This window comes from Loxodonta africana, chromosome 15 (assembly GCF_030014295.1).
Source record: "Loxodonta africana isolate mLoxAfr1 chromosome 15, mLoxAfr1.hap2, whole genome shotgun sequence".
NCBI lineage: Eukaryota > Metazoa > Chordata > Mammalia > Proboscidea > Elephantidae > Loxodonta > Loxodonta africana.
The window spans coordinates 78,349,374-78,375,486 of NC_087356.1; the positions used below are offsets into that span (position 1 = coordinate 78,349,374).

A 26,113-nucleotide genomic window follows, 5' to 3' on the forward strand; every position below is an offset into this window, starting at 1 on the left:
AGCTGAATTTGGGGCAAAACTGTTGGGGTTGGGACGTTGTCTAGGGGAGGGGCTAGAGTAGAGGTGAAGTTCGAGTTTCCAGTTGCACAGACCCTTGTCCTAGGCGGAGCTGGGAAGGCTAGCGTCTTCTGCCTCAGTTGGGTAGCTACCTTCTCGGGAACTCAGATGGGTGCAGGACTCTCCTTGGGGGCAAAAGCGGCATGTCACCTGCGTGGGGCCTCAGAGGGGGGATATAAAGGAGGAATGCTGAGGCAGCCATAGCAGAACCCAGACTTCGGGCTCCCTGCAGCCTTCTACCGTCAGGGGCCTTTGAAACAACCAGGGGATGGAGCGGTGGGAGAAGGATGACCAAAGAAGGGAGGGAGAGGTCCAGAGAGTGAGGGAGAAGAGGCGAGACAGTTCAGATTTTCCAAGGGAGCAGACTGGATTATACAGTTGTCAGGTGCCCGGTTTTGTGCTTCACTCCTCGATTATCAGGCAGCCTTCCACGGCTCTGACCAGCCCAAGTTCCGGGATTGCGTCCCGGGACACAAGGTGTTAAGCTGTGAGTGGGAGTGGAGTGCTGGAGTCCCTCCCTCTTTCCTTTCCTCCGGGAGTCCACTAGGCTGGCGCTCAAGGAGTTAAGTCTGCCCGCAATCTGCAAGTCTGGAGCCCGGGAGGAGGAGGAGGAGGAGGAGGAGGAGGAGGAGGAGGAGGAGGAGGAGGAGGAGGAGGAGGAGGAGGAGGAGGAGGGGAAGGAGGCGGGGGTAGAGAGGGAGACGGGGGAAGCAGACTGCAGGGAGACAGCGCCAGGAACCCCCTCCCCAGGGACCTGGCCCCTGGGCCCCCAGCCCCAAAAGAGGCCCTGCCCTCCCCGGGGTCGTGCTCCCTTCCACCGCCCTGCTCCCGCCCTCCAGCTTTGTGTCCCCAGGAGGGTGGGCTGCAGGATTTCCAGCCAAGCCTTGGCTGCCTGCTCAGTTTTTCCAAACCCTCCAGTCGGGGAAGGCGGGAGCCTTGTCAGGATAAAAGTCCCTCCCACCCCTGCCCCAGCCAGCCCCCTCGCCCAGTCTCCCATTTCGCCCCCGCACCTTTTCCAAACTCCTTTCCCTTTCCGATTTTGACCTCTGCAGCCCCCCCCGCCCCATCCCCACCTCTACTGGGTCCCAAGTTCCAAGTTCAGATTTGGAGGGTGCCAGGTGGGTTCCACAATCCTGGAGAAACCCTAGTAAAAAAAGCCACACTCCGCAGGCAGACCCTGAGACCTGCTGGGCACCGGCCGGACTCCCAGCCTAGCGCCCGGCCCATCCCAGGGCCACCAGGGAAGGTGGCTCCCGGGTCTCCCGCCCCGGGATGGAGGCGGTACTGGGGGCGCCGGCGGGGCTGGGCCGCAGGCTCTGGAAGGCTGATGCTAGGCCCTGGTGAAGGCTTCGAGGAGAAGGCAAAACGTTCCGAGCGCTGGCACGGTCCCGTCCAGCAAGTCTATTATATAATAATCACCATCTATCAGGAAGCCAGACAGCTGGAGTGAGGGGGGAAGCCAGGGCGCCCGGATCCGCTTCTCCTCCAGGGCTCAGGAAGGTGTCTCCACCAAGGAAGGTGGGGGTGTGGGTGCAGCCCTGAAGAGAAACGATGTAGGGGTCGAGGGGCAAGTGAGGGGCGCTGGGCAGTCTGAAGGCGGCCCCGTAAACCCCGCCCCCGACACCCTGACTGACAGCCCCCTGAGCCAATGATTGAGCTCACTGTGGGGGGCTCAAATTTAACCCTTTCTTGGGAACTGTTTGCCTGGCCTAGACCCCTCCCACCTTTTCTGGTTGTGCCTTAGGTCTGTGAGAAGTACCAGCTGGAGGATCATTTCGTCCTAGTCACCCAGAAACAGGACCCCTAATCTCAGAAAACCAGCAGTCCTAGACCCCGCCCCCAGCCCAAAAGTAAATTGTATTACAAGGTGTGGTTGCGTGCGTACACTGTTTTCAGAAACAGCCCCGCGTGGGGCTGGCACACTCACTGCACCACAAACAGGCACCCTCACAAGCCCATACCCATGCTGCACTTCCACTGACAAACGCCGACACGGACACTCATTGACACACCTGTGACACTCCTCCTGACACACTGACACACAGATACGCGGATACACGGAAACACATGGTGGTTCCCCTAGTTCGCCAGTAGAGGGAGCCGCTCGATTCCAGCAATGAGGAGACTCGCCTGCCTCCGCTCCTCTCATACTCGCTCACTCCAGGGTTCCACCCAGAACTCGTGGCTGCCCGGAGCTCAGCTCGCATCCCAACCTGGAACCTACGTTGGGGGAATGAGTCACAGCCCCACCCCGAGGAACGCACCAAATGGCTGCTGCACAGGACACGCTGAACACTCTTGAATTTACTATCTACCATACACATAATAGACCCCTTGCAACACAGCGTCACTTCACCCCTACAAACATTGTTTTCTGGACCTGTATGAACAGGGAATTGTGTGCTTCAGCCTTGTGACCCGTATTTTACCGGCAAAACGCTGGTGAGGAGAGAGGAAATTAGACTCTACTTCTCTGGTGGGTCTATCTTAGGTGCTGGGATCTTTCACATCAGAGCTCAGCCTCTCTGGGCTTCAATTTTCTTTTTATCAAATGGGGATAATGCGTACCTCATAGGACTGTGATGATTCTGCTCTTAACAGTGTGCTTGGCATAGCATTAGGCCCTTAAGACGTTTTGGTTGATTTTTTGATCCAATCAAATCATGAAATTATGAGAGATAATGTGTATGAAAATGCCTTGTAAACTGTGATGTATTAGGCACATACAGGGGCTATTACGTTATCTTCTCTCAGGGCTTGTCCCCCCCACACCTGTGTCTCCCCAGGTGGGGCTAATAACTTTGCCCAGTGCCCAGCTGCTGGCACCATCACTCCATCAAGTCAGGATTTACTGAAGCCCTACTATAATATATAGAGACATAGAAGACATGCTAAGCGCCCTTGAGAATCTTTTAGAGAAACCAGACGTACATACGGAAGAAACAACATAAAACATAATGAAGTCCTCAGTTGGGTGGGATGGACGTCATAGGTGGTCAGAAGAGGAGGAGGCCAGTGAGGGGTAGACCTGTGAGAAGAGGGCAGAGAAACCACGTGGCAAGGGCAAACAAGCGTGCTGATGTCCTTCTTTCTGAAGCAGTCAAAACTTGTCACTTGTTGGTATCAATTTAGTATTATATTTTGGTATTAATTATTGTGGGTTTAATTTGGGTGGGTGGGGGCAGTAGGATAGAGGGGAAGTACTTATCCAGGGATTAGGAGATGCTAATTCTAGTCCTGGATTTACATCTTTCTAGCTACCTAACTCCGACTGAGTCACTTTACAAATGTGAGCCTCAGTTTCCTCACCTGTGCAGGTTTGTGGTGAACACTGAAATAACTTTTTTTTTTCATTGCATTTACCCTCCTATAGGGTCTTTGGGGTGTGTGTGTGTGTGAACTACTTGAGGTTAGGAGAGAGTTCTTTTGAGAAGACAAAGGTTTCACTTCCACAAACATTTTGTTTTGTTAGCATCCACTTTGCCTTGCTGAGGACTGAGCTGAAAAAATTCAGTCCGTGTCCTCAAGGACCTCCTGATCTCCTAGGAGAGACAGATAAATAAAGAGATGCTCAGTGCATAATGAATGTGGATGGGGTACAACGAAGAGGGGACCCAGTGCTCTGTGTGTGCTTGTTTGGGGTTGGTGGGGAGACGGGGAATCTGGGTAACTTACTCTCTTCCCAGTCGTGCAGGTAGTAGGGTAAATCTGTCAGATCTCTCCCCAGCCTGGGATGTTGTTGGCGCGTCCCCTCCCCAGCCCTCAGGAATGGGGAGGAGAGAAGGCAGAAAAAGAACCCCTCTCCCCACCCCCGGGCCAACCTGCCTCCCGCTAGCCGATCGGGCGCCTTACCGAGTCAGACCACTGGGAGGCTGGGGGAGCCGGGTTGGGCGACGAGGCGAGCGAGATGGGGGAGCTCTTATTTTGACAGGGGCCTCTCCGGGCTCTGGTATGAAGGCAGAAGGAGGCAGCCAGAGAGCCCCGATGCTTATTCAGGCTGGGGAGAGGAGCCGAGTGGAGGGGCGAGCTAGGCTCCGGCAGCGCGAGGGAACTGGGGGAGGCGGCGGCGCACGGCGGAGCGAGTGGCCGGACATGCCCCAGACCCGGGGCCGCTGCTCCACCGCCGCCGCCCGGAGCCAGCCGGCCGGACGCCCGCACGCCTGGGTCCCCTGGCGCTGCGCCGCCCGGGGTCTGCGACCGGGACCCTCGGCGTCCGACCAACAATAAGCGCCCAGACAGCTCCCTCCCCGCCCAGCGCCCGCCGTTCCCGCGGGCCTCGGGGAAAGTGAAAGGAGGAGGCGAAGGAAGGAAGGAAGGAAGGAAGGAAGGAAGGAAGGAAGGAAGGAAGGAAGGAAGGAAGGAAGGACGGAAGGAAGGAAGGAAGGAAGGGAGGAGGAGCTGGAGCCGAAGCCGTAAGGTTTGGGGCCGAGACCCCAGCCCCTGGCCGGGCGGGTGTGCGCGCTGCCCCGCCGCTGCCCGGCGCCCACAACCATGCTCCCCGGTTGGGAGGCAGGAACCCAGGCGCCCAGCGATCCCCGGATACCCTCTCCCGGGCCAGGCTGGTATTGAGATCAAGGCGCCCAGGATCAAAAGACCACCGCCTGCCCGCCCTCCTCCGCACCTCCAACTGGGGAGCAGGAGGACCCCAATCCATCCACCGACCCTGACCTGGTCATGGCGTCCAGCTCCGGCCTGGCGTGAGGACCCCCGACCCGCGCGAGGTGAGGGGTGGGCTGGAGGTGAGGGTGAAAGCCATGCCAAGCTAGCAGAGGGGAAAGGAGGGAGATCCAGTTTGAATTGGGAATGGGGGGGGGGGAGGAACAGCCTGATTGTCTCTTGCCCTCTGGCACGCACCGCTAGGCTGTTAGAGGGTGGGGGACAACCCCAGGGCCAGTGGAGGCCACTCTTAACCTCCCAATCCAGTTGGCAACCCCAGAGCACAGGGGGAAGGGCCTAGGGGCAGCCAGGGGACCCTGCTGCCCTAGTGCAGAGAACAAGGCCGGCCTTGGGCCAGCTGGAGCTGCGAACCTTGCCCTGGGGGTTTCTGGGAATTGTAGTCCCCCTCCCAGGCTCACCAACCCCTTGGGTCTCAACACCCTAGCACTCTTCCCCTGGCTGAGGAGAGGCTCCAGAGGGAGATGGGTTAGTATTGGAGAGACCTGGGGGGAGGTCACCCTCTGCCCCCAGGCACTGCCAGCAAGCAAGGGCTGTGACTGGAGGAGTCTCTCCTGCCAAGGATTCTTAGTGATGTGGGCATGGCTGGGGGTGGGGCTCATCCACAGTCCCTTCAAGGTGGCCCTGCACTGCTATGGGGAGGTGGCCACTGCCTTGCTCTGAAGGCTCCTGGGAGATAAATGTGGGGTTTGGGGGGAGAAGTGCAGCTAGGGCTTCTTGCTTGACTGAGGTGTATCTTCTCCTGGGACTACTGGAATTTGGTTTCAAGAGACACCAGGTCTACCCTCCTTTTCTCCTTCTTGGGAATTAAGGAGAGTGTCCCTCACAGTCTGGGAGTCTGGAGGGTGTCTCTCTGGAGCAGTGAAACCAGGATGAGCTTCTGTCTGTCTGTCCAGCTTCCTTCCTTCCGGGTTCTTCTGACACCCCTTCCTCCCTCCTCCTTCTGTCTGCTGTTTGGGGTATGTGTCTGTATCTGTGTCTTTGGGGGGCCTCTACTGTTGCTGTGGGAGAGGTAGGCTGGGGCATGTAACTGAGCCCCGCTTGATCTCCTGCCCTCTCTCCTAGCCTTGGTTATCTTGTTTTACCTAGGAAAGCTATCTTTGCAATGTATCTGCTCTAATGCTACTCATGCCTGTGAATGAGACCTCCAGGGTGGGTGGGCTTCCACTCCACTTGTTATCCCCCCACTCCTCAGACTCTTCAAGGAGCAGCCACTTCTTCCAGGAAGAATTGCTTGGCTCTTTTGGCTGCCTTCTCTGGGTCAGGATCACGATTTCATGGCCCCAGGGGAAGAGCATGCTCAGGGCCTCTCTTGGTGGTATCAGCTCCCTCCTAGTTGCCTGCTAGGGGTGGTGAGGGCACGGAGACTGGGGGAAGCCTCAGGACAGGGTGAGAGTGGCTGAGGGGCAGTGAGTGAGACAGGAAGTCTGGTGCCAGGAAGGAAGGCTCTGCCTCCTCCAGGTGATCTGGCTCCTTGTCCTTGGAGAACCAGCCCTGGAAGGCCAGCCCTCTGGCCAACTCCCCCTAGGGGTTCTGCTTACCCGTATTGTCCTTAACTGGGGAGGGACAAGGGTTAACATTGGGAGGGGTGCTGGTGAGGGGTAGGATATCTATATTTTTGGATCCAGAGTTACTCTTGTCTTGGGGTAGCAGTGGCCCCCTGGTTAGAGATGGATTCTGGAGGTCCATATAGAGACTGAATGAGTCAGTCACTAATTACTGGAGGTAGAGGGAGGAGATTACAGGGTCTTCTTCTAGAAAGATCAGTGGCCCATGGAAATCTGGGGCTAGCACAATGGTAGTAATTTTGGACCTAGTGATCTTGCTTATTGAATCTTTGTTGGGCACCTATGACTCCGTTTGGCTAGTTCCTGCCTCTCACCTCCGGGTATCTAGGTTAAGCCCCCTGGGCTGGGGGCTCAACTTCCATGACTGGGCAGGGCAGTAGACTTCTGGGCAGAAGTCTAGCAGGTGGCAGTGTCAACTCAGCAAGGGCTGGAATGCCTGGCACCTGCTTTAGATTAAAGGAGATGCTGTGCAAAGGGGGACTACCTGCTGTGGGGGCAGTGGTTAGATGGAGCTGAGCCCAGGAGTAGGTGGGAGGAAAGGCCCAAGGTTGCAGGCTGTAGCAGCTCTGGCAGGAGTAGAGGGAGCCACCAATTACTCAGCCCTACAGCTAGTCCTCCTAAGACGAGGAGCTGGGGGCACCCTCCACACTGCCTCTGGCGCCACAGGCTGAAGTTCTGTCCCAGGACCCTGGGATAGCTCCGAGGAGCCAGGGTGTCTGAGTGTCCAGGCTTCCCAAGATGGAAAGAAGCCTGCAAGGAGGTGCTGGGCACTTTGCAGTTCTTATGGCGCTGATGCTGTACCTTACTCTCCTGGAGCTTCCTGGTTGTTGATGGCAGGGCACCTAGGCACCCGGGAGTCACAGCGAAATGGCATCCCTCCGTTCCTTGTGCCAGGAGCCCTGGGTACTGCCTGGGTGCTGACCTGGGGGGAGGGGGCTGAAGGGGGGTGGCACCGTGGGAAAGTGGGCAGCCGTGGGAGCCAAGCAGGTACAGGCTGGGTGCCGCAGGCAGGAAGCCTCTGCCAGGCTCGCTTTCCCTGGGGTGGGGCTGGCTGTTCAGGGACTGGCTCAACCTGTTGTGCGCCTGGCTGCTCTAGCTTGGCATCTGTGCCCCTGCCTGCCAGCCCTGACAGCTGCCCACCCATAGCCACATTATGGGGGCTGCCCCCAGGAGTTTGAGGAAAGGAAACTCTGATTGGCCTGAGGGGCCAGGATGGGGCTGGGGATGGGGGGACTCTTGCTGGGGCTGAGGGGCTCATCCAGCGGGTGCTAAGTTCCTACAGGTCCCATCCTCTAACCACCTGTGCCAGGGCTGGGGCCAGGTGGAGGGCTGAGTAGCCAGGGGCTAGGAGCTGAGGGGCTAGATGAAGAAAGCATGAGCGCTGCTGAGGTGCTTGTCATTTAAATGGGCAGCCCTGAACGCAGCCTGGAGTTACATACAGCCTGGAATTTCCTCTGCCCTGTGCCAGGCCAGGCCTCCAGAGCCCCACCCCCAGCCTGGCCTGACCTCCCGTCCCTCCCGTCCCTCCCGTCGCTCCGGTCCCTCCCGTCCCTCCCCTCCCTCCGAGAGCTCTGCCGGCTTTCCCTGGAGGTTGGGGGGAGGGGCTGCAAGGGCATTCTGGCTGCTGTGGGAGGGGTGACTTCCTGGGTGTGGGGATATGCTGCACAGCCTCAGTCTCCCTCAGGGTACCCCCACGCTGCCCTGAGTGTGGGGAACCGTGGGTCGTGGGTCTCATTGAAGATCCTGACCCCTGCAGGCCCTTGCTGTCCCCCCACCCCCTCTGGCCCCGTCGCCTGCGGCTCACCTTGGTGGACTGTGTGTGACTCACCCGTCAGCTCTGCTAGCCAGTGGGGAAGGGGAGCCAGGGGCCACTCTGCAGGGGAGAAGGTGGTCACCAATGCCCAAAAGCTGAGGAGGGGCTACAGGCTGGTTTCCCTGTTACTCTCAGTCCTGAGGGAGAGGGAATCCTCCCCCGTCTTCTTACTTTGCCTGTCAGTGGCTAACGCCGAGGCCTCTCCTTTGCCTCTTCTCCAGCCCAGCCGGTGCAGGCCCTCCCTGCTTGGCACTGGGCCTGCTGGCCCCCCTCACCTTGGTGTCTCTTTCTAGTCCCCCTTCCCTAGGGCTCCCTCTGCGAGCTCCTCTCAGCCTCCGATGGGCTGGTGGTCCTGAGCTGGTCAGTCTTCCCCTCCCCCTTACCCTCCACCCCTAGCCTCAGCCGGGAATGACTCTGAATCCAGCATTTCGAAACCAGGATTGTTTTGAAATCCATGAGTACTCTCCCTCAACCCCCACCCCCCTCTAGGGCTGCAGAACATTGCCCTCTAATCTCACTTCACACTGTGCATCACCAGTTGTGTGTGTAAGGGTGTGTGCTAGCACAAGGCTGCAGTGTCCAACTTTGTGTGTGTTTGTATGTATCCTGGTGTGTTTGTATCTTCTGTCAGCAGTTCTGTGTGGCTGACCGGATGTCGGGTGTGTTTCCTGAGTGCTCCTAGGCTGTCTCTCTATGTCTGGGAGTCTCCATAGGTCTTAAGTGGCCGTTCTTGGGGAGTTTTTTTTTTTTTTTTAGGAGGTGTCTTGGATGTGTATCTGTGGGAGCTGTGTCTGTCTGTCTCTCAGTTGCACGTGTCTGGGGGTACCTCTGAGGAGCCTGTGTACCTGGGGGTGTGTCCCTTTATGCTTTATGCGTGGGAGTGAGCACTCCACTGTTCCTGACTCTCTCCTCCTCCCTCTGAACATGTCTGGGGTGTGTAGTCACAGGTCTCCCCCTCATCTCCCTGGGACATGGAGTCCTCTGCCCTTTGATGGGAAGGTTTTCTGGAGTGGAGCCAAGGCTTCTGGCAGTTCCATGATCCTTGGAGAGAGCATGGTGGAGAGGGGAAACTTTTGAATAAAATGCTCCTGAGGCCTGGGCTATCACTCCTCCCCTACAGACACTGTACCTTAGGGATCCCCTTACTACCGTCCACCCTTTTCTTTTCATGATGACATATTGGTGGCTGTTATGGGGGGTGGGGTGGGGCAGGGCATGCTCTAAAGGAAAGCCCTGGGGAAAAGGAGTTAACCCATACCCCTGGGGTCACTTGCTTGATTTGGGGATAAGGTATATTAAGCCATATCATAGCTGGGAGCTTGGAGGCAAATTAAAGGTACAGAAAAGTTGGCTTCTCCAGCAAACAGCAAAACAAGAGAAGGCATTCATATTTCCACCCTGAGCGGAAGATGGAGGGTCCTGGAATCCTAAGGGGGTGATGTACCAGCCCAGAAATGTGAGGTTTCTGGGGTAGGGCCAGCTACCACTATTTCCTTGAGTGTTCCTTTGCTCAGATCGTGGGAAGTCCTTGCTGTTTAATCTCATTCCCTCTCGCTGTAGTTACGCAGTGTTCAGTAAGAGGAGAGGTTGCCAGTTGGGGCTTTTTTTTCTTCCCCAAAGCAAAAGTGGTAATGGCAGAGTTATGTGGGATGGGATATAGGCACTGGAACCCCGATGGCTCATTATGGCTCAGCTTTCCCTCCTGGGATCTCAGACTCTAATTGAATGCTTTCCTCTAGAAGCATATGTGAGGAAGTCATGAGGAAGACGAGGGTTCGAGACAGGGGCTGTGTGTGTAAGTCAAGGGCCTATGGAGACAGCAGTAGTAGGTGGGCATAAACTGCCCCTTTTACTCCCCACCCCATGGCCTCTGGTCCCAGGACACATGGGAGGAAGGGAGGGGTAGAGGTGCAGGTTGGTACAGTGCTCAGTGACCCAGCAGGGGGAGGGCCTTTGCAAGGAATTTTCAGTTTGTTTCTCAGTCTCTATCTCTGAGACACGCACACACACGTCACTGCAGACACCTTTAGGAGATGAGGCCAGAAGAGTCACCCAGGTGGTGGCGGGGCCGGGCGCAGCCAGACTGGGCCATGTGGAACCAGCCATGCTTATTCTGGCAGATGCCCTGTGCTTGCTCCCTAGAACTGCAAGTTGAGTCCAGCTGGAGGCTTCCTCCTCAACCTCCCCCTCTGGGGCCTAGGAGCAGCACAGGCCGGAGAGGGTTAAGTCTGGTTGGCAGAGAAACCCCCCCTCTCCAGTGCAGTGAGAGAGAGGGAGGGGTGGTTAGCAGCTTGCTCTAGTTGGCCTCTCTCCCAGAATTCTTCGGAAAAGAACTCCCCTTTGACCCCCAGTACAAACTGAGCCCAGCCACCAGCCTCCCTCCCGCCTGCCTGTGGGAGCTTCACCCAGCCCCCTCCTACTAACTGCTAAGCCTGACTCTCTCACCCAAGGCCCTTCCAACCAGGCCAAGTCCCTAGAACTTTGCATCTTCAGGGAACAAGGGGTGTAGCCAAGGAGACCACACAGGGACATAGGACACACAGCCCTTCTTTCCCTTGGGGAGAGCCCTGGGGGGTGGCTGGTGGTGAAAGCTGGGGTCCTCCACCACCCCGATCCATCCCTTCCTGCTAGATCCTCAGGCCAGGCTGTGGGAGTTGTCCTGTCCCTCCTGTCTCCCTGTGGGCCTAAGCTCCAAGTCCCTTCTCCTTCCCTGCTTGCAGGATAGGGAGGGAGAAGTGTGGTGGGGCAGCTGGGTCGGGCCTGGCTCCCAGCCAATCCACAGAAGTCCTGGGGGGTGGGTGGGGGGAGGGGGAGGGGGTAGTTTGAGTAGCTTGGAGACTTCCTGGAGCTGCAAGCTGTGTATATGTGTGTACATGTTTATGCGGTGTGTGGTGGGGATGGGGCTGGGGTCAGGGGAGGAAACAGGGGCATAGCTGTGACCCTCTCTCCACAGGGAGCCCCCATCCCAGACCACACCCTTGAGCCTGAGCCTGACCCACATAGATTCCTGAGGTGAGAGGTCTGTGTGCTGTGTGTGTCCTTGGCTGCTCAGGCCAGCTGCATTGTCCTGGCTTAGCCTCCTGCTTGGCTTTTTGTCTTTTGGGCTCTCTCCTCCTGGCTCTCTGCCCCCACTTCTCCCCCCCCCCCCCCCCCCCCCCGATTCCAGGGCGGCCTCCTTTGGCTCCCAGTGGGAAAATAGTCCTACAACCTAGAGCTCAGTAGGGAGTGGGGGCGGGGCTAGGAGAGAAAAGGTTAAAGCACCAGGCCAGTGACGGCCCCAGCCCTTCTCTGGGATTGATTCTTTTCCTGGGGTGGGAGGTAGGCAACTCTGGCCCAGTCACCCTGAAGGGCTAGGTACCGTTTCCTGATCATCCAACTACTTGCCCCCCTCGCTGTTTGGCCCCAAGTGGCTGAGTCAAAGCCAGGGTGGCTACCAGCCACTGTAATGTGGTTTCTGCCTGGGCCCTCTAGACACAGGCGTGCGCGCGCACGCGCGCGCACACACACACACACACACAAAATCTTTCTCTCCTGCCATCTCCCTCCTCCCCTTCCTCCCCTCCTTCCTTAGTTAGCAACAACTCCCTGAAGTCACAACAAACACTCCTGTGGGCTTCTGGTCTGACTAGGGAAAGCTGGAGAAAGCTGGGGACTGGGAGGAGCCCTCCCCCTGGACTGCCCTCAGGAGCGAGGGGCTTCTAATTGATCCAACTAATCCCCCATCCTCCCTGTTGGAGGGAGGCCACTGCCCCTCAGGGACAGGGACAAAGTGGTCTTATTTCCAGCTCTGGTAGTAGAGGAAGTGAGGACAGTGATAGGTGTGGCTGGGCAGGTGGGGGCAGGAGTTGGACTCCACCCTTCAGTGATGAGTCCCACTTGACCTTTGACCCCCTACCTGGGCAGTAGGAGGGGCAGCAGGCTCCTTTTTAGCCTATTGGCATCTCTTAGCAGGGGCCCTGTGCTGTTGTCATGGTAACCTGTCTGGATCCCTCCCCTGACTGTCCATTAGGGACCAGGAGGGGTGAGGAGGTAACAGATTGGGGTGGGTGGGCTGGGGGAGGCCCAAGAACTTTGCTCTCAGAGCACCAGCCAGGCCAGGCGCCTGTGTTGAGGGGGTGGGGAGTGGCGCTCTCCCTTTGATCTCTTCCCTGGGGAGGAACTGTGGCCTCTAGCACAGGGCCTGGCACACATCTAGCATAGAGGGAATGGGCGTAGAATGAGACAGTGAGGCCTGGCTACCAACTCCTTCTTTACAGCGTAGAGGAACAATACCATGGTGAATCTGTATTGTGAAATGTTAAAAACCCAATTGCTTGAATGTCTGGATTTTAAACACTGGCTCTTCTCACTCTGGACTGTGTGCTTTAGGCAAGTTACTTAACTTCCCTGTGCCTCAGTTTTCTTATCTGTAAAGTGGGGAGAATAAAAGTACTTGTGGAACTCTTCTGAGGATTGAATTAGATAATAAATGTGAAGTGCTTAGGCCAACTTCCCTGTTGCAGAGTAAATGCTCAATAAACGTTAGAGATCGCCATCATTATTATTAGTCACAGCTCTTCACAGGAACTCTTGACCCTCCCAGGGGCTTTAACAGGGGAAGAACTGATGAGGGAGGAGAGGCTGTGGGGGCAGGGGAAGAGACAGCCTTTGCAAGGCTTCAGACTCCTGGAGTCTAATTATCTCCCTCTCTATACCCTTACGGAGCCCCGGTGGTGCAGTGGTTAAGTGCTATGGCTGTTAACCAAAAGGTCAGCAGTTTGAAACCACCAGCCGCTCCTTGGAAACTCTATGGGGCAGTTCTACTCTGTCCTGTAGGGTTGCTGTGAGTCGGAATCGACTCCACGGCAATGAGTTTGGTTTTTGGCTTTGGTCTATATCCTTCCAGATCTACCTGCTTGCTGCCTCAGTTTCTCCACTGTTGGTGCTCGCTGATGTCTTGATTGCAAGTTTGCCAAGCAGCTATAGGCCTGGAGAAAGGCCTAGGGAACTTAGGACATGTCTCTCTGATACTCCCCGGGGCTGTTGGCTCACACCAGCCTTCAGCACCCCTCCCACCACCCATCCCTGCTGCTCTGTTCTTTCACCAGCCTGAACAAGACATTCCGTCCTTAAATGGTCCTTAAATGGCCACCTCCTCTCCCTCCTGGCCTAGGGGTCAGGCCCTTCCTTGGGGAGAAAAGCGGCAGGGGAGACGAGTGGAGCTGGACATGCATGACAGCTATCAGGCCCGCCTCAGGGCCCAGGCTCCCCTGAATCCCCTGTATCCTGCCTGGGCATCTTCCCTGAGTGTGGAGGGACAGTGTCCAGGCCTGTCGTGTGTGTAGAAACCAAGCGGGCACTCCTGGTACCTGCCGGCCACAGACGGGCAGGGAAGGGGCATCCTGAAGCCCAGAGGGGGCTGGGGTCATATCAGCATCCACAGTGTCCAGAGGAGACCCCCAGAATCCTTCCTGGGCTGCAGTGGGTAAGTGTGGGCAGTGCTGGAAAAAGTTCTGCCTTACCCTGAGGGCCCCAGGCCAGAGGAGAGTGGTGAGTGAAACTAGGTGGGCAGAGCTCCTAAAGGTCCTAGGATGAGATGGGGATGGTGGAGGAGACTGAGATTTAGGAAACTTCTGGGGGAGGGGCCTCACAATGAGGGGAGCTATGCAGACAGGTGGTTGGGATCTTCTAGGGAGTCAGTATCTGAATCTATGCAGTAAATTAAGAGGCAGCAGAAGTGCTGGAAGACCCGGGTTCCTGGGTCTGAGGCCTGGACTTGGCTAGCAGATGCCTTCTCCGGACTGGTACCAAAAGGAATGGGCAGGAGCGCCTGGCCCTGCTCTCCACCTCTTTCTGGGACCAGTGAGGGCTCCTAGTTGCCTGGGCCAGGCCATGCGCTGGGCCAGCCATGCTGCCTCCGCCCGGCCCCTGGGGCCTGTTCCTTGGGCAGGCTGGGGCTATTTTTGGGATAAGGCTGGGGCTCTGGGGCTGGTTTCAGATGTTCCAATGTGAACAGGAGAAAATGGGAACAGATGGCTGGAGGGTTCCGATCAGCGGGTCCTGCTGGGAGCAGGTTATTTTTAGGGCCTTGTTAACCCTTTTGGGACTTGTAGAGCCACCATTAGAGGTGTAGCCCTCTCTCATTGAGAACAGACCAAGTTTTCCCCTGGACCCCTACTTTGCAGAACTCCATGGCTCAGTTCTCTCTCCATCACTCTCAGACCCTTCATTGTGGAAGGAGGTCCAGGGCAAAAGAGGAGGCTGAAGCTTCCTCCCAGCCCAAACACTGCAGGGTGACTGTCAAGGAGTCAGGCAGGGCAGGGTAGGGAGACCCCCTTCACTTGCCTGCTGGGGATTTGAGCTAGACCTGTGGCTAAGCAGGTGGATGAGTACTCTGGGTCCACGCTCTCAGTTTGAGTGTGTAGATGAGCACAGTGATACCTAGAGGAGGGGCCAGAGGAAAGGCCAAGTCTTTTTATTTGGTGCCACTGATATGATGGCCATGGGACCCATTCACTCGGATATTCACAGGGCAACTATTGAGACAGTGCCAACTTTTGCCAAATGCCTATATATTTGGGCGCCATGGCAGGAGATAATGAAGGGAACTTGAGGACCAGAGGTGATTTGTTGAGGGCTGGGTATGTCTTAGGCATTCTGTAAGATACTTTCATGAATACTATCTCACACTATAAAATTATCGTTTTGCCAGTGGGGAAACTGAGGCTTAGAGGGATGAAGGGATGGACAAGGTTCCTTAGCTCAGAAGGGGCAGGGTATGTTGGCACTCTGGCTGCCTGCAAACCTGTTCTCATTCCACTGCGCCACCCTGCCCACCTGCCAGTGTCCCAATCCCAGAGGGTGAGGCTGCCAGGGGCACCAGACCTCCTCAGGGTACAGGTTGATGAAATGGGTGTGGGGAAGGAGGCCTGGAAGCAGGGACCCTGCCTGTCACTGCTCTCACAATCCCCTAAGCCCTTCTTGCCTGAGGGTGCCAGGACCGACACCAGAAACCCCATTTGGCCTTCCTGTCTTCCCTGCGGGAGGATCACAGGCATACATCCTGTCTCATCTCCCCCACCCCCACGGCACCCTGTCCTGGCCCACATGCCCCTGCTTCCTGTAGGGTCATGGCAGTCTGCATGTCAACGTGGGCAGTGCAAGGGCCCTCCAGGCGCTGCTGTTGCCAAGAGTTTGGGCCAGGCCTGCGGGGGAGGGGGCTGGGAGGATGGCTCTGCCTCTGGCAGTACCTGGGGGAGAGAGCCAGCAGTGGCAGGCGTTGGGTGAGGTCCCGCCCCGCGGTACACTGGCTCTGCCAGCAGTCTGCCCGCACTCCACTCCTCCCACAATGGCCCCATTGTTCCCAGCAGCCAGGCAGTTTAGAGGAGGTTCCTCGGTCACCCCCATCCCCCAAAACAGGGGCCAGATTAACCCCTTGGAGGACAGAGGCCAGGTGAGGGCCCACAGGGAGCTGCCCCTACCCCACTGCCCATCCCTCTTCTTTCTGCTTGGGACTCCAAGCTTGGAAAGTCACCTTCTACCCACGTGTACCCAGCAACTGGGTACCTTCTGAGACTGGGTCTCCCACAGCATAGGGAACAGCACCTAGACCCTCTTCCACCCCCACCCTGGTGCAGGTGCCAAGGGGCAGGAAGTGCCAGTGGGGTGGCGGGGCGGAGACCAGATATATTTGTGCCGGTGGGGCTAATTCCAGCCACCACCGCCTGCCCTACTGGCTCCTGAGCGCCTTTCCTTCCTGTGAAACTAGAGCTGGGTTGGGCCTAGCTCAGGATTTCGGTGGATTTAAAGCGGCAGCACCATCCCTGCCAGCCTGGCTTCCTCTCCCCCTCCCCAGGTGGGGTCTCGGGCAAAGAGGGGACTGGAAGGCTTCTGGCTCCTCCCTTGCCCTGGACTAACCCCTGCTCCTTGCCCCTATTGGGGTACCAGGCTTTTGGCACTCCCCTCTCCCAGAGCCTTGGGTGGGTGGGTGGGGTGGGCGGGGGTGGGCTGTGGTTTCCTGTGTTGGCTGTTTGTGCCTGGCCCAGAGTGCCCGCGCCGCCTGCCTGCCTGGGCTTCCTGCCCTGTCTTGTTTCCTTGTGCCCCCCACTCCTCCTCCCCCCTCCACCTGTGGGAGGGAGCAGCCAGGGATTGGGGAGCAGCCTTTAGAGGTACCCCTCTGCCAGGACAAGACTGCTTCCTGAGGCCTGGGTACCCTGGCACTGGCTGAAGGAGTCAAGAGAAGTGAGGTGACCTCAGGCCTGCCCAGGCAATGCCACTTGTTCCTTCAAGCTCTAGAAGGGTAGAATCCCCCAGAAGCACCCTTTTCAAAGATCTCAGACAAGAAAGGTCTGGGGCCAGGAGTTTCCATGGTCCTACAGGGCTGGGGTTGCCTGATGTTACCGGAAGACTGCAGGTGGGGCAGGGCTGGAAACTCCCAGGCAAAAATGGCTGATTTGCATGGTCTCCCTTGTAGGCACTGGGGGGAAGTGGGGAGAGCTGCTAGGAACTACAGCAAGGGGAAGGCCCCTCTGGGCCTGGAAGTCCCCACATAGAGGGTCCCAGAGCAGTACCTTGGTCCTGGAGGAGGTTTCCTGCTGGGCTATGGATCTTTGACCTCCCCATCTATCTTAGTCACAACCTCAGGAAGAGGAAGTGACCTGGGTGGTAAAGGGGAGCTTTTGGGGGCCAAGGAGTCCTCACACCCAGGAAATAGGGGATGTGGGACTTGGGGCTGTATCTGTCTGAGTCAGAGGCCAAGGATCCCACCCCTATTGCTCCCAGCAGTGTCCTGTCTGTCCACCTATCACAGGGGGTCCTAGCAGCCCATTTCTTCTCTAGAGGTGTCTCCTCACTACAGGTGGGAGCATAGATCCTCCAAACTATTTCCTCACCACCTCTTTGTGGTGGCTGTGAGCTGGGCAATGAGGCTGGTGGACCGACTAGCGGACCAAGCAGAGGCCCCCAGTGTGGGGGCACCTGGAAATAGAAGGTTGCCACTGGGTGTGTGAATACCTGCCATGCCTGTGGCAGTTCTGTGCTGAGTAGAGTTGGTATGTCACTGGGCATTGAACCATTCCTTGTCTCCCTCCCACCCAGGGGTCAGGCCTACTTTAACCCTTAGGCTGTTGCTCCCTCAGGTACACCACTACCAGCTGCCATTGAGTTGATTCCAACACATGGCAACCCCATGTGTGTCAGAATAGAACTGTGAACTGTGCTCCACAGGGCTTTCAATGGCTGATTTTTCAGTAGATTGCCAGGCCTTTCTTCTGAGGCACCTCTGGGTGAACTTGAACCTCCAAACTTTTGGTTAGTGGCCCAGCATGTATTAATCATTTGCACCACCCAGGGACTCCCCCAGTTACACTGAGGGCAGGTGATCTCAGGCTCTTTGCCTCAGCCGCTTCCCCTCCAGGGGCACCGTTCTCTTGGGTATGCTCCTGGTCTTTCACTCAGGTGACTCGCACCTGCTCCCTGTTTGTGAGCACTGGGCACCCCTCCCACCCCACCCCCTATGAGGGAGCTACAGTGCTGTGTTCCCAGAGCTGGTCCCTTTCCTCTGGCCCATCTCAGAGGCTCCTGGCCTGGTCCTGGGAAGCCACCTTCACTCATGGCTTGTTTAAAAACTGCCCCACCAGGAAATCAGCCCTCCTGCCTTCCATTCCTGAGGCCGTCCAGGTCTCTTCAGGGACAGGGCATGTGTAGAGGAGGAGGGTCTCTGAGAGCTAGGCTGGCTTTTGGAGGGGTGGGGGAGTAGGGGCTGAACTGGGAAAGTCCTGACTCATCCCTGCTTGACTCAGCTTGCCCTGCGGCTGGGTGGGGGTGAGGGGGTGGAGTCCTAGAGGGGAGGAGCCTTGACCTGACTGGGGCCACTGGGAAGAGCTAATTTTCTAACAGCCCCTACCAAAATTATTAAAGGTCCCCAATTTTTGAGCTTGTAAACATATGAGGTGGTGGGTGGCCCTTGCTCTGTCTCTCTGCCTGTGGGAGCTGGGCATGGTGGGGTGGCTGGAATGTTGGTAGCCCACATGTCTGGTGTAGGCTCAGATGAGCAGTCCTGGCTCCAAGGTGACGCTGCCATGTAGGGGGAAAGCCCTAGACTGGGGGTCCTAGCACTGCCACTTACTGGTCATGGGAGCAGGGGCGAGTCACTTCCTTTTCCCAGACCTCAGTTTCCTCACTGTGAAATGGAGATAATAACATGTCTTGGGGTCGTTTTGAGCCAGTGAATGTGAAGGCACTGTAAACACAAAGCCTGAGACACACGTCAGCCACAGGCCTGCTCCTAAACCCAGATGCCCCCTTTAGCAACCCCTGCTCAGCTCTTTCTGGAGGCCCTTCCAGCTCAGAGGCAGGCTGTGGTGCAGGAGATGGGGCAGGCAGACTGCTTCCCAGCCAAGCCCTGGACTTTGGAACCTTTCCCAGAGGCTCCTTCCTCCCCAGAGACAGAGCCTAACAGGGAATGCTAAAGTGCCCCCTGGGGTTAAGTTAGGGTTAGACTCCCACAGGGTGTCTGTTGGGTCTCCTCACCAGGGAGGTCCAAGTCTAGCCTCCAGCAGCTTTGCTGGGAGCAGCAGGGCTGTGCACCCAGCTTCAGGCTGGGCCTGCCACCAGGACAAAGCCACCCAACCCAGACTCCTCCCTTCCCCGCTCTTAACTGGGATCTGCTGGTGGGGGTGGGGGGCGGGGCAGGGGGCGGGTGGGTGATGCTTCTGTGTTTGTAGAAGTCTGTTTGTTGGTGTATCTATGGCCCTGTGTTTCTTTGTGACTACCAGGCTCAGCTTTCTAGGGCTCACTTGCTGCTGGGGCTCAGTCTTTTCATCTGTTAAATGAGTCCCGAGCTCTCCCTCTGGCTTCTGGCCTCCGCCCTGTCCGCGCGTGCCCCAGGCTGTTTCAGTCGCTTCTGCTTTGGCCAGGGCTTCCCTCGCCCTCCGGAGAACCTGAGTGCTTGGAGGGAGAGCACTAGTGCGTCTAGTTTCCTGAGCTCCGTGCGTGTCTTTGTCTCCCTGTCCACGTGTGAGCTGCGACTGTGAGTGTGTGTGAGTCAGAGTTTGCGTGTTGGTCGGGATCTGAGCCTCTGCCTTGCTGTGCCCAGGGCGAGGCCGCCTCTCGGCCCCGCCGCAGCGCGCCCAGCTGCGGGCCGCTCCCGGGACCTGTCTGTGTGTCCGTCCATGCGCGCGCTCGTGTGTGCGGCGCGCGTGGGGCCCAGAGAATGCCACTGCAGTCCTGTCAGTCTCCCGCTGCTCGCTCGCTGGCTCGCTGGCTCTCTCGCTCGCTCTGCCGAAGGGGGCGGGGGGGGGTGCAGGGCGGGGGGAGGGGAGGCTCCTGCATTCTTGCGGTCGGGGAGGAATCTGAGCCAGCGTTACTGGTCTCCAGAAGAGCCCAGCTGCAGCCCCGGGGCCCCGCCAGGCCTCGCCAGGCCTCTCGCTGCCCGCCCGGGCCTGCTAGGATGGGCACGGGCTAGGCCTCGAGCTGGGGGCGGGGCAGTGCCCCCACCCCCGGCCCCCTCAACGCCTGGGGTGCCCCGGGGCAGGGCGCCGCGCTTGGGGCGGGGCGTGAGGGGTTCCCCACCCGTGGTGAGGGGCGCGCCAGGGAGCGGGAGTCCCCGGGGGCCAGAGCGTACCACACTGCCGCCCCCCGCGGGCACCTTTTCTCCTATGAATTCTGCTAGAGACTGCAAGCTCCCTGAGGGTAAGGTGTGGGAGGGCTGGCTCTTGGATGGAGACCCTACCTAGTAGGTCTCCCTTTCCAGTCCCGCACTACCACATCCAGCTCCCCTGTCCCAGGGCTGTTGGGTCCTCCTTCCTCCCCTCCCTTGCCTGCACCCCCTCCCCAAGTTACAAGTTTTCTCTTTGGGGCTTGTTGCTGCAGTCCGTGCTCCAGTACCGAGTACCTGGCTGGGCCCTGGGCACACACAGGGGCCGTAGCCCCACTGTGTGTGGGAGCCATGAGGATCCTGGCTAACAAGACAAGGTGTGTGGGTGTTGTGGAGGGCGGGCTGTGTGTGTGGAGTGCGGGGAAGGGAAGGGCCCAGTGGTGGTGGAGCTGAGCTGTGCTGGCTTGGAGAGGGAGCCCCTCTGGGCCCTTGGCTTCCAGGCCTCAGGTGGGCTAGATGGGGTCAGAATGGGAGGGCCTGCCCGGAGGCAGGTGCTCGCAGCCAGCCCTAGTGTCTGGGCCCAGGGGGCAGAGGAGACTGGCAACCAGCTACACCTGCTGCTTCTAGGTCGTCCCCTGTTAAAGTGGTTTGAGCAGGCCCCTGCCCACCCCACTGTTGGGGCCAATGGCGCTCTCTAGCCCCAGCCTAGCTGGAGGTGGGAGCTGGCCTGGGGGACAGGGCCTGCCTCCCTCCTCCTCCCCAAGACAAGCCGGCAGACAGGGCCAGGCGGCAGCAGCAGGACAGCAGAGCTGAAATAAATCTGAGCTGGTGTGGAATGAGGGGGGATAAATATCCTCTCCCGTGATGTGATCTTTCCAGCAGCTATTAATAGGTCTCCGGGGAGGGGGAGGTGGGGGGGAGCAGGCTGGAGCTTAAAGGGCCCGCAGCCTAGGCTGCAGGAACCCTTGGCTTCAAGCTGCACTCCAGTGCGCTGGGCTCACCACTCCCCTCCCCCTTTCCTCCTGTGCCAGCCTGCCACTGTGCCTGCTGGCCCCTACCCTCTGAGGCCCCCCCCTCCCGCTCTGGGAACTGTCTGGAAGAGTGGGCACCACTCTACCTCCCTAGGGGAATGGGGCTGGGGCATGAGCTGTGACCCTCAGGTCCCATGGTGCTTCCCTGCTGGTTTTGAGACATATGGGAATGAGTTGAGGTTTGGGACCTTGGGAGAAGCTTGGAGACAGCAAACCCTAGAAGAGAGGATGCTTAAGTATTGGTCAGGTGCTAGTGGAGAGGGGTTGCCATGGAAGCTTGCGGTCTGATGGACATTGGGTGTGGGGGAGAGATTCTGCCAACTCAGGGCCCTGGTTTTCATTTGAACTGTGTGTGTGTGTGTGCAGGCACATGCATGCACGTACACAGGTTGCCCAATTTCCACTCCCCAAGGCAGAGACGGGCATTGGCCTCTGAGGGGCTGTGGAAGGAGATAGGGAATAGTTGGTGGTCAGCTCCCACACCATTAGGGGAGGCAGGATTGAAATCCAGGGGTGCCTAGCCCCTGGCAAGATTAACATTTTCACATCTCTCCCACCTTCTCCCAGGTTACCCCACCCCAGGAGAAGAGAAGCTCCAGGGAGCCCGCCGCTGTCCCCCCGCGGCCACTGCCCCTCTGCCCCAGCCAAGCCAATGCACCCAGAAAATAAATTGACCAATCATGGCAAGACAGGGAATGGCGGGGCCCAATCCCAGCACCAGAATGTGAACCAAGGACCCACCTGCAACCTGGGCACGAAGGGTGTGGGGGCGGGGAACCATGGGGCCAAGGCCACCCAGATCTCACCCAGCAATTCAAGTCTGAAGAACCCCCAGGCAGGGGTTCCCCCTTTCAGCTCGCTCAAGGGCAAAGTGAAGAGGGAGCGGAGCGTGTCTGTGGACTCTGGAGAGCAGCGAGAGGCTGGGACCCCATCCCTGGAATCAGAGGCCAAAGGTATTCCATTTCCTGATCCCTGAGGCTCCAGCGTCTTCTACAGTTCAAGGCTCCAACTTGCCTGGAGACCATCCTCTGCCTGGTGCCTAAGCCTCATCTGCGCCTTTCCGGCATTTATGCAGGGGCAGCTTTCTCTTATCCCCATCACACTGACCAGCTTGAAACCTGGCCATTCTGTCAGGGTTGAGGTTGACCAGGACAGAGCTTTCTGGCCTTAGGTGCTGCCCATGGAGGGGCCACCCAGGGTGGAGCCTCCAGCAGAGGGATTCCTTGTTCCTGTCCCCTAGTGCTTTGCCACCAGAACCTCTAGAGGGGGAGAGGGAAGTGTGGGGGTGAGGAGCAGACCCACACACCTCCCGGGAGCCTCCTGGTATCCTGGGCTGGTAGGAGCCATTTGGGAGCAGGCACTGGGCCTTGGAAGAGTAGCAGCGGCTTCCCCCTCCCCCCCCAGCCCTAATTAGAACCAGTTGTGGTTGGGGATTATGCTGTGCTTGGTGCTGGGTGGGGGGGAGGGGAGACAGGCAGCCGGGGCTGCAGAGTGAAATCAGAAACAAATGGTGGTGTGGTGGGGGCCGGGGGCTGGCAGGGTGCCCACCATGGCCCGGGCAGTGCCCTCTGGGGTGGGGCATCTTGGGGAATGGGCCTGGGAGGAACATCCCAGGCTGGTGCCCAGTACCCTGGGCAAGGGAGGGCAGAGCCCCTGGGCACTCCCTCTTCACCTGTCTGTCTTCTGTCCTGCTTGAGCAGAGGTGGCACCTCGGAGTAAGCGGCGCTGCGTGCTGGAGCGGAAGCAGCCATACAGCGGGGACGAATGGTGCTCAGGACCCGACAGCGAGGAGGATGACAAGCCCATTGGGGCCACCCACAGTGAGTGCCCATCTGTGCCAGGATGATTGGCTGATAGTGGCGCCAGGCAGGTGGGGGGGAGAGCTGCCCTGAGGGAGCCTCCCTCTTCTCACCTAGGGCTTGAGAGGGCTGAGGCTGGGAGAGGAGTAGCAGGGATCCAGAGCCTGGGTGCCTTCTTTCCCATCCCACTTCTCAGACACCGTCCTTCCCTCTGAGATAGGCTTCCAGGCACTTAGTGGCCCCCTCTTCCTAGGGACCGAGGTAAGGTGGTGTGAACCTCAGGTGCCCCCTTTCCCGGCCACACCATCAAGCCTCTACCCGTGAATTCCTGGCCTGTGCTGCCACCTACTGGTCAGTGGAGGGAAGGCGGCGAGACCAACATCTGGGAGCCGGACAGTTGCTCTGTTTTGCAACGCTGTGCTCCGTTTTGCAAAGCCTGGGTTACAGCTGACACTTGGCTGGGTCTTTGGCACTCTTCACTAACCTGTAATTGACTCCTGACCAGTGCTTGGGGTGCACTAGCAGGGCGATGAGGAGTGGGTGTGGATAGATGCCTCATTTATTGACGAACTGTGTATTTGGAGCTTCCTCAAATGATGGGGGAGAAGCAGGCACAGCCCCTGTCCTTGGGAAGCCCCTGATGCATATGAAACTAGCCAGAAGATGTTGAGTTATGAACTTCTTGAGGTCAGGGACCATAGAGAGAAGGAAGAAAAAAGTATGCTGGCTATTTTGTCTTATTTAGTCCCTGTGAGGTAGGTGTTATTATCATGCCCTTAGGAGGAGGAAACAGACTAAGCAAACTTTGGTGGAATGAGTGGATAAGTAATTGATGGACCACGTCTATAGAGGTGGTGCACAGGATCAAAATACCAAAGCCTCTGCAGCTACCTGGGGCATTAGAGGCCCTCTGAGCCCAGTCCCGGCATGTGCTGATCTGAACCCTCACACTCGGGTGGTAAATGGGAGTGGTCACTTCCTCCCAGGAAAGACTCACTTCCCCCAATCCACATTTTGTAATATCTGAATGCACCATTGTAGAAGCATTGGAAGACACAGGGAAGTACAAAAAAGAGATTGCTAACATTCGTACCCAATACCCAATACCCAGCCAACCATGGCTGCTATTTTAGGTTGTGCTGCCATCAAATTCTTGAAGTCTTAATACAAAGGCAGAGCGATGCGAAGTTGAAGCCCAGGCTTTGTAGTCAGGCTGCCTCCATTTACATCTCAGCTCCTCCACTTTGCGTACATTTGGGAGAGGGCCTCAGTTTCCTCATCTATAAAAATAACAATTATCTCATGGGGTTGGGATGAGGATCAAACGAGTCAAGAGAGATAACATGGTAGAACAGTGTTTGCTTTTCTTGTTATTAAAAAGCAGCTGCCTGTAGAGTCTGTTGAATTGGTGTCTTTTCTTGTGTGTATTTTCACCACAATAAAAAAAAAGAAAAGCAGTTGCTGTTGAATTCATTCCGACTCATGGCAACCCCATATATATCAGAGTAGGATTGTGCTCCATAGGGTTTTCAATGGCTGATTTTTCAGAGGTAGATCACCAGGCCTTTTTTCTGAGGCACCTCAGGGTAGACTTGAACCTCCAGCCTTTTGGTTAGCAGCCAAGTGTGATAACTGTTTACACTACCCAGGGACTCCATTGTTGTTGTTGTACTAGAAAGCTCCTTATTGAAATCAAACCTGCCTCCCCTGGCCCCCTCTAAGTTGTACCTAGGATCCTAGTCCTTCAGGGCACCCCTTCACAGAGTGAGGTCTGCTCTCAAGTTTCCTTGAACTTTTGGCCCTGTTTGTTCCCTGGTATAAGATTGGAGAGACAGGGTGCAGAACGAGGCAGGGCCTCTGTGGGATGGGACTGTCAGAGGTTAATCCAAGGAAGGGAGCCTAATGTTGGGCCTGTGGGAAGGTGGCCACTGCCCTGGCTTAAGGGAGGCAACTTCTGGCAGTTCATTATTTTATCTTAACTGAAAGTGCCGTTACTGTCCTCAGGCTTGGCACTTGGACTTGTTTTTCCTGGCATGGGAATGGGTCTGTCCGTTCAGCTAGACCCATTGAGTAGTATTTTCTAGGCAAGGACTTAGAATAAAGTTTGTAGCCATGGGACAAAATTTTTCATGGTGCCGAGGCTGACCGGTCTACCCTGGGACTGAACCCAGTATGGCAGCCTTTTCTAACTCTCAGTTTTCCAAATGATTTTGTAGTTTGTGACATAGCTCTGAACTTGCTGTAAGGATATGTTTCTTTGATCTGCTCCTGTGCGGGGAGTAGGGTAGGGTTTCCATTTTATAGACGAAGAAACTGAGGCTCAGAGGGTGAGGCGTCTTAGTTATAGGCCACAAAGTAAGTAAGTAGTGAGGCTAGAATTAAAAGCCATTCCTCATGTGAATGTTCAGTTTGTACAACCTCTTCCTTGTCCCCTCACCTTGGTCACTGGAGAGTGTAAGTTCACTCACATACACAGACTGGGGCATGAGGTCTAAGACTCGGCAGGGCTCTGGAGTCTTCACGTGGGCTCACATTCTGACACCTTACTAACTAGCTGTATAACCTCGGGTGAGGCACTTTAGCCCTTTGAGTCTCAGTTTCCTTCTCTGTGAAGTGGAGTTTATGATTGTTCTTCCCAGGGATGTGTTGATTAGATGAAATCACCCATGTAAGTACCCAGTAGTGTTCTAAGCACATGGGAGCCTACTACTAAGGGCCATGTTGTCCCTTTCCCTCTTTTCCACGTGTTGTTGTTGTTAGCTGCCATCAAGTTGGCTTTGACTCATGGTGACCCCATCTACAATATTGCCCAGTCCTGTGCCATCTTCATGATCTCTGGTATGCTTGAGTATTGCGGCCACTATGTATTCTGATTGCCTTCCAACCTAGGGGGCTCATCTTCTAGCATTGTATTGGAGAGTGTTCTGTTCTGATGCATAGGGTTTTCTCTGATTAATTTTTGGAATAGATCTCCAGGCCTTTCTTTCTAATCTGTCTTAGTCTGGAAGGTTCGCTGAAATCTGTCTACCATGGGTGACACTACTAGTATTTGAAACACTGGTGGCATAGCTTCTGGCATCATAGCAACATGCAAGTCACCACAATATGGCAAACTGACAGACATGATCATCACTATTTCCATCCTGGTAGTTATGGATTGAATTATGTCCTCCCAAAATGTGTAACAACTTTGCTAGGCCATGATTCCCAGTATTGTATGATTGTCCACCATTTTGTCATCTGATGCAATTATCTTGTGTGTTGTAGACCCTATCTCTATGATGTTAATGAGGCAGACTCAATCTACAAGATTAGGTTGTGTCTTAAGTCAGTCTCTTTTGAGATATAAAAGAGAGAAGGAAGCAGAGAGACAGGGGAACCTCATGCCACCAAGAAAGCAGCATTGGGAGCAGAGTGCATCTTTTGGACCTGGGGCTCCTGCACTGAGAAGCTCCTAGTCGAGGGGAAGATTGATGACAAGGACCTTCCCTCAGAGCTGACAGAGAGAGAGAGCCTTTTCCTGGAGCCAGCACCCTGAATTCAGACTTCTAGCCTCTTAGACTGTGAGAGAATAAATTTCTCTTTGTTAAAGCTAT

General features: G+C 56.7%; 1 protein-coding gene across 7 annotated transcripts in view; it reads left to right on the forward strand.

Moving 5' to 3' along the window:
- Window positions 1-3,065: 3,065 nt before the first annotated feature.
- Window positions 3,066-26,113, forward strand: part of BCL9L (BCL9 like) — a 30,435-nt gene continuing 7,387 nt past the window's right edge. For 2 of the 7 annotated variants that reach the window (XM_064268974.1, XM_064268978.1), the window contains exons 1-4: window positions 18,797-19,120; window positions 19,963-20,064; window positions 21,286-21,671; window positions 22,419-22,538. In XM_064268974.1, the coding sequence (XP_064125044.1) occupies window positions 18,921-19,120; window positions 19,963-20,064; window positions 21,286-21,671; window positions 22,419-22,538 (808 nt within the window). In that variant the 5' untranslated portion in view covers window positions 18,797-18,920. Of the gene's footprint in view, window positions 4,779-11,065; window positions 11,125-18,796; window positions 19,121-19,668; window positions 19,783-19,962; window positions 20,065-21,285; window positions 21,672-22,418; window positions 22,539-26,113 lie in introns of those variants that run through there. The other 5 variants (XM_064268975.1, XM_064268979.1, XM_064268976.1 and 2 more) reach the window with 5 other exon arrangements.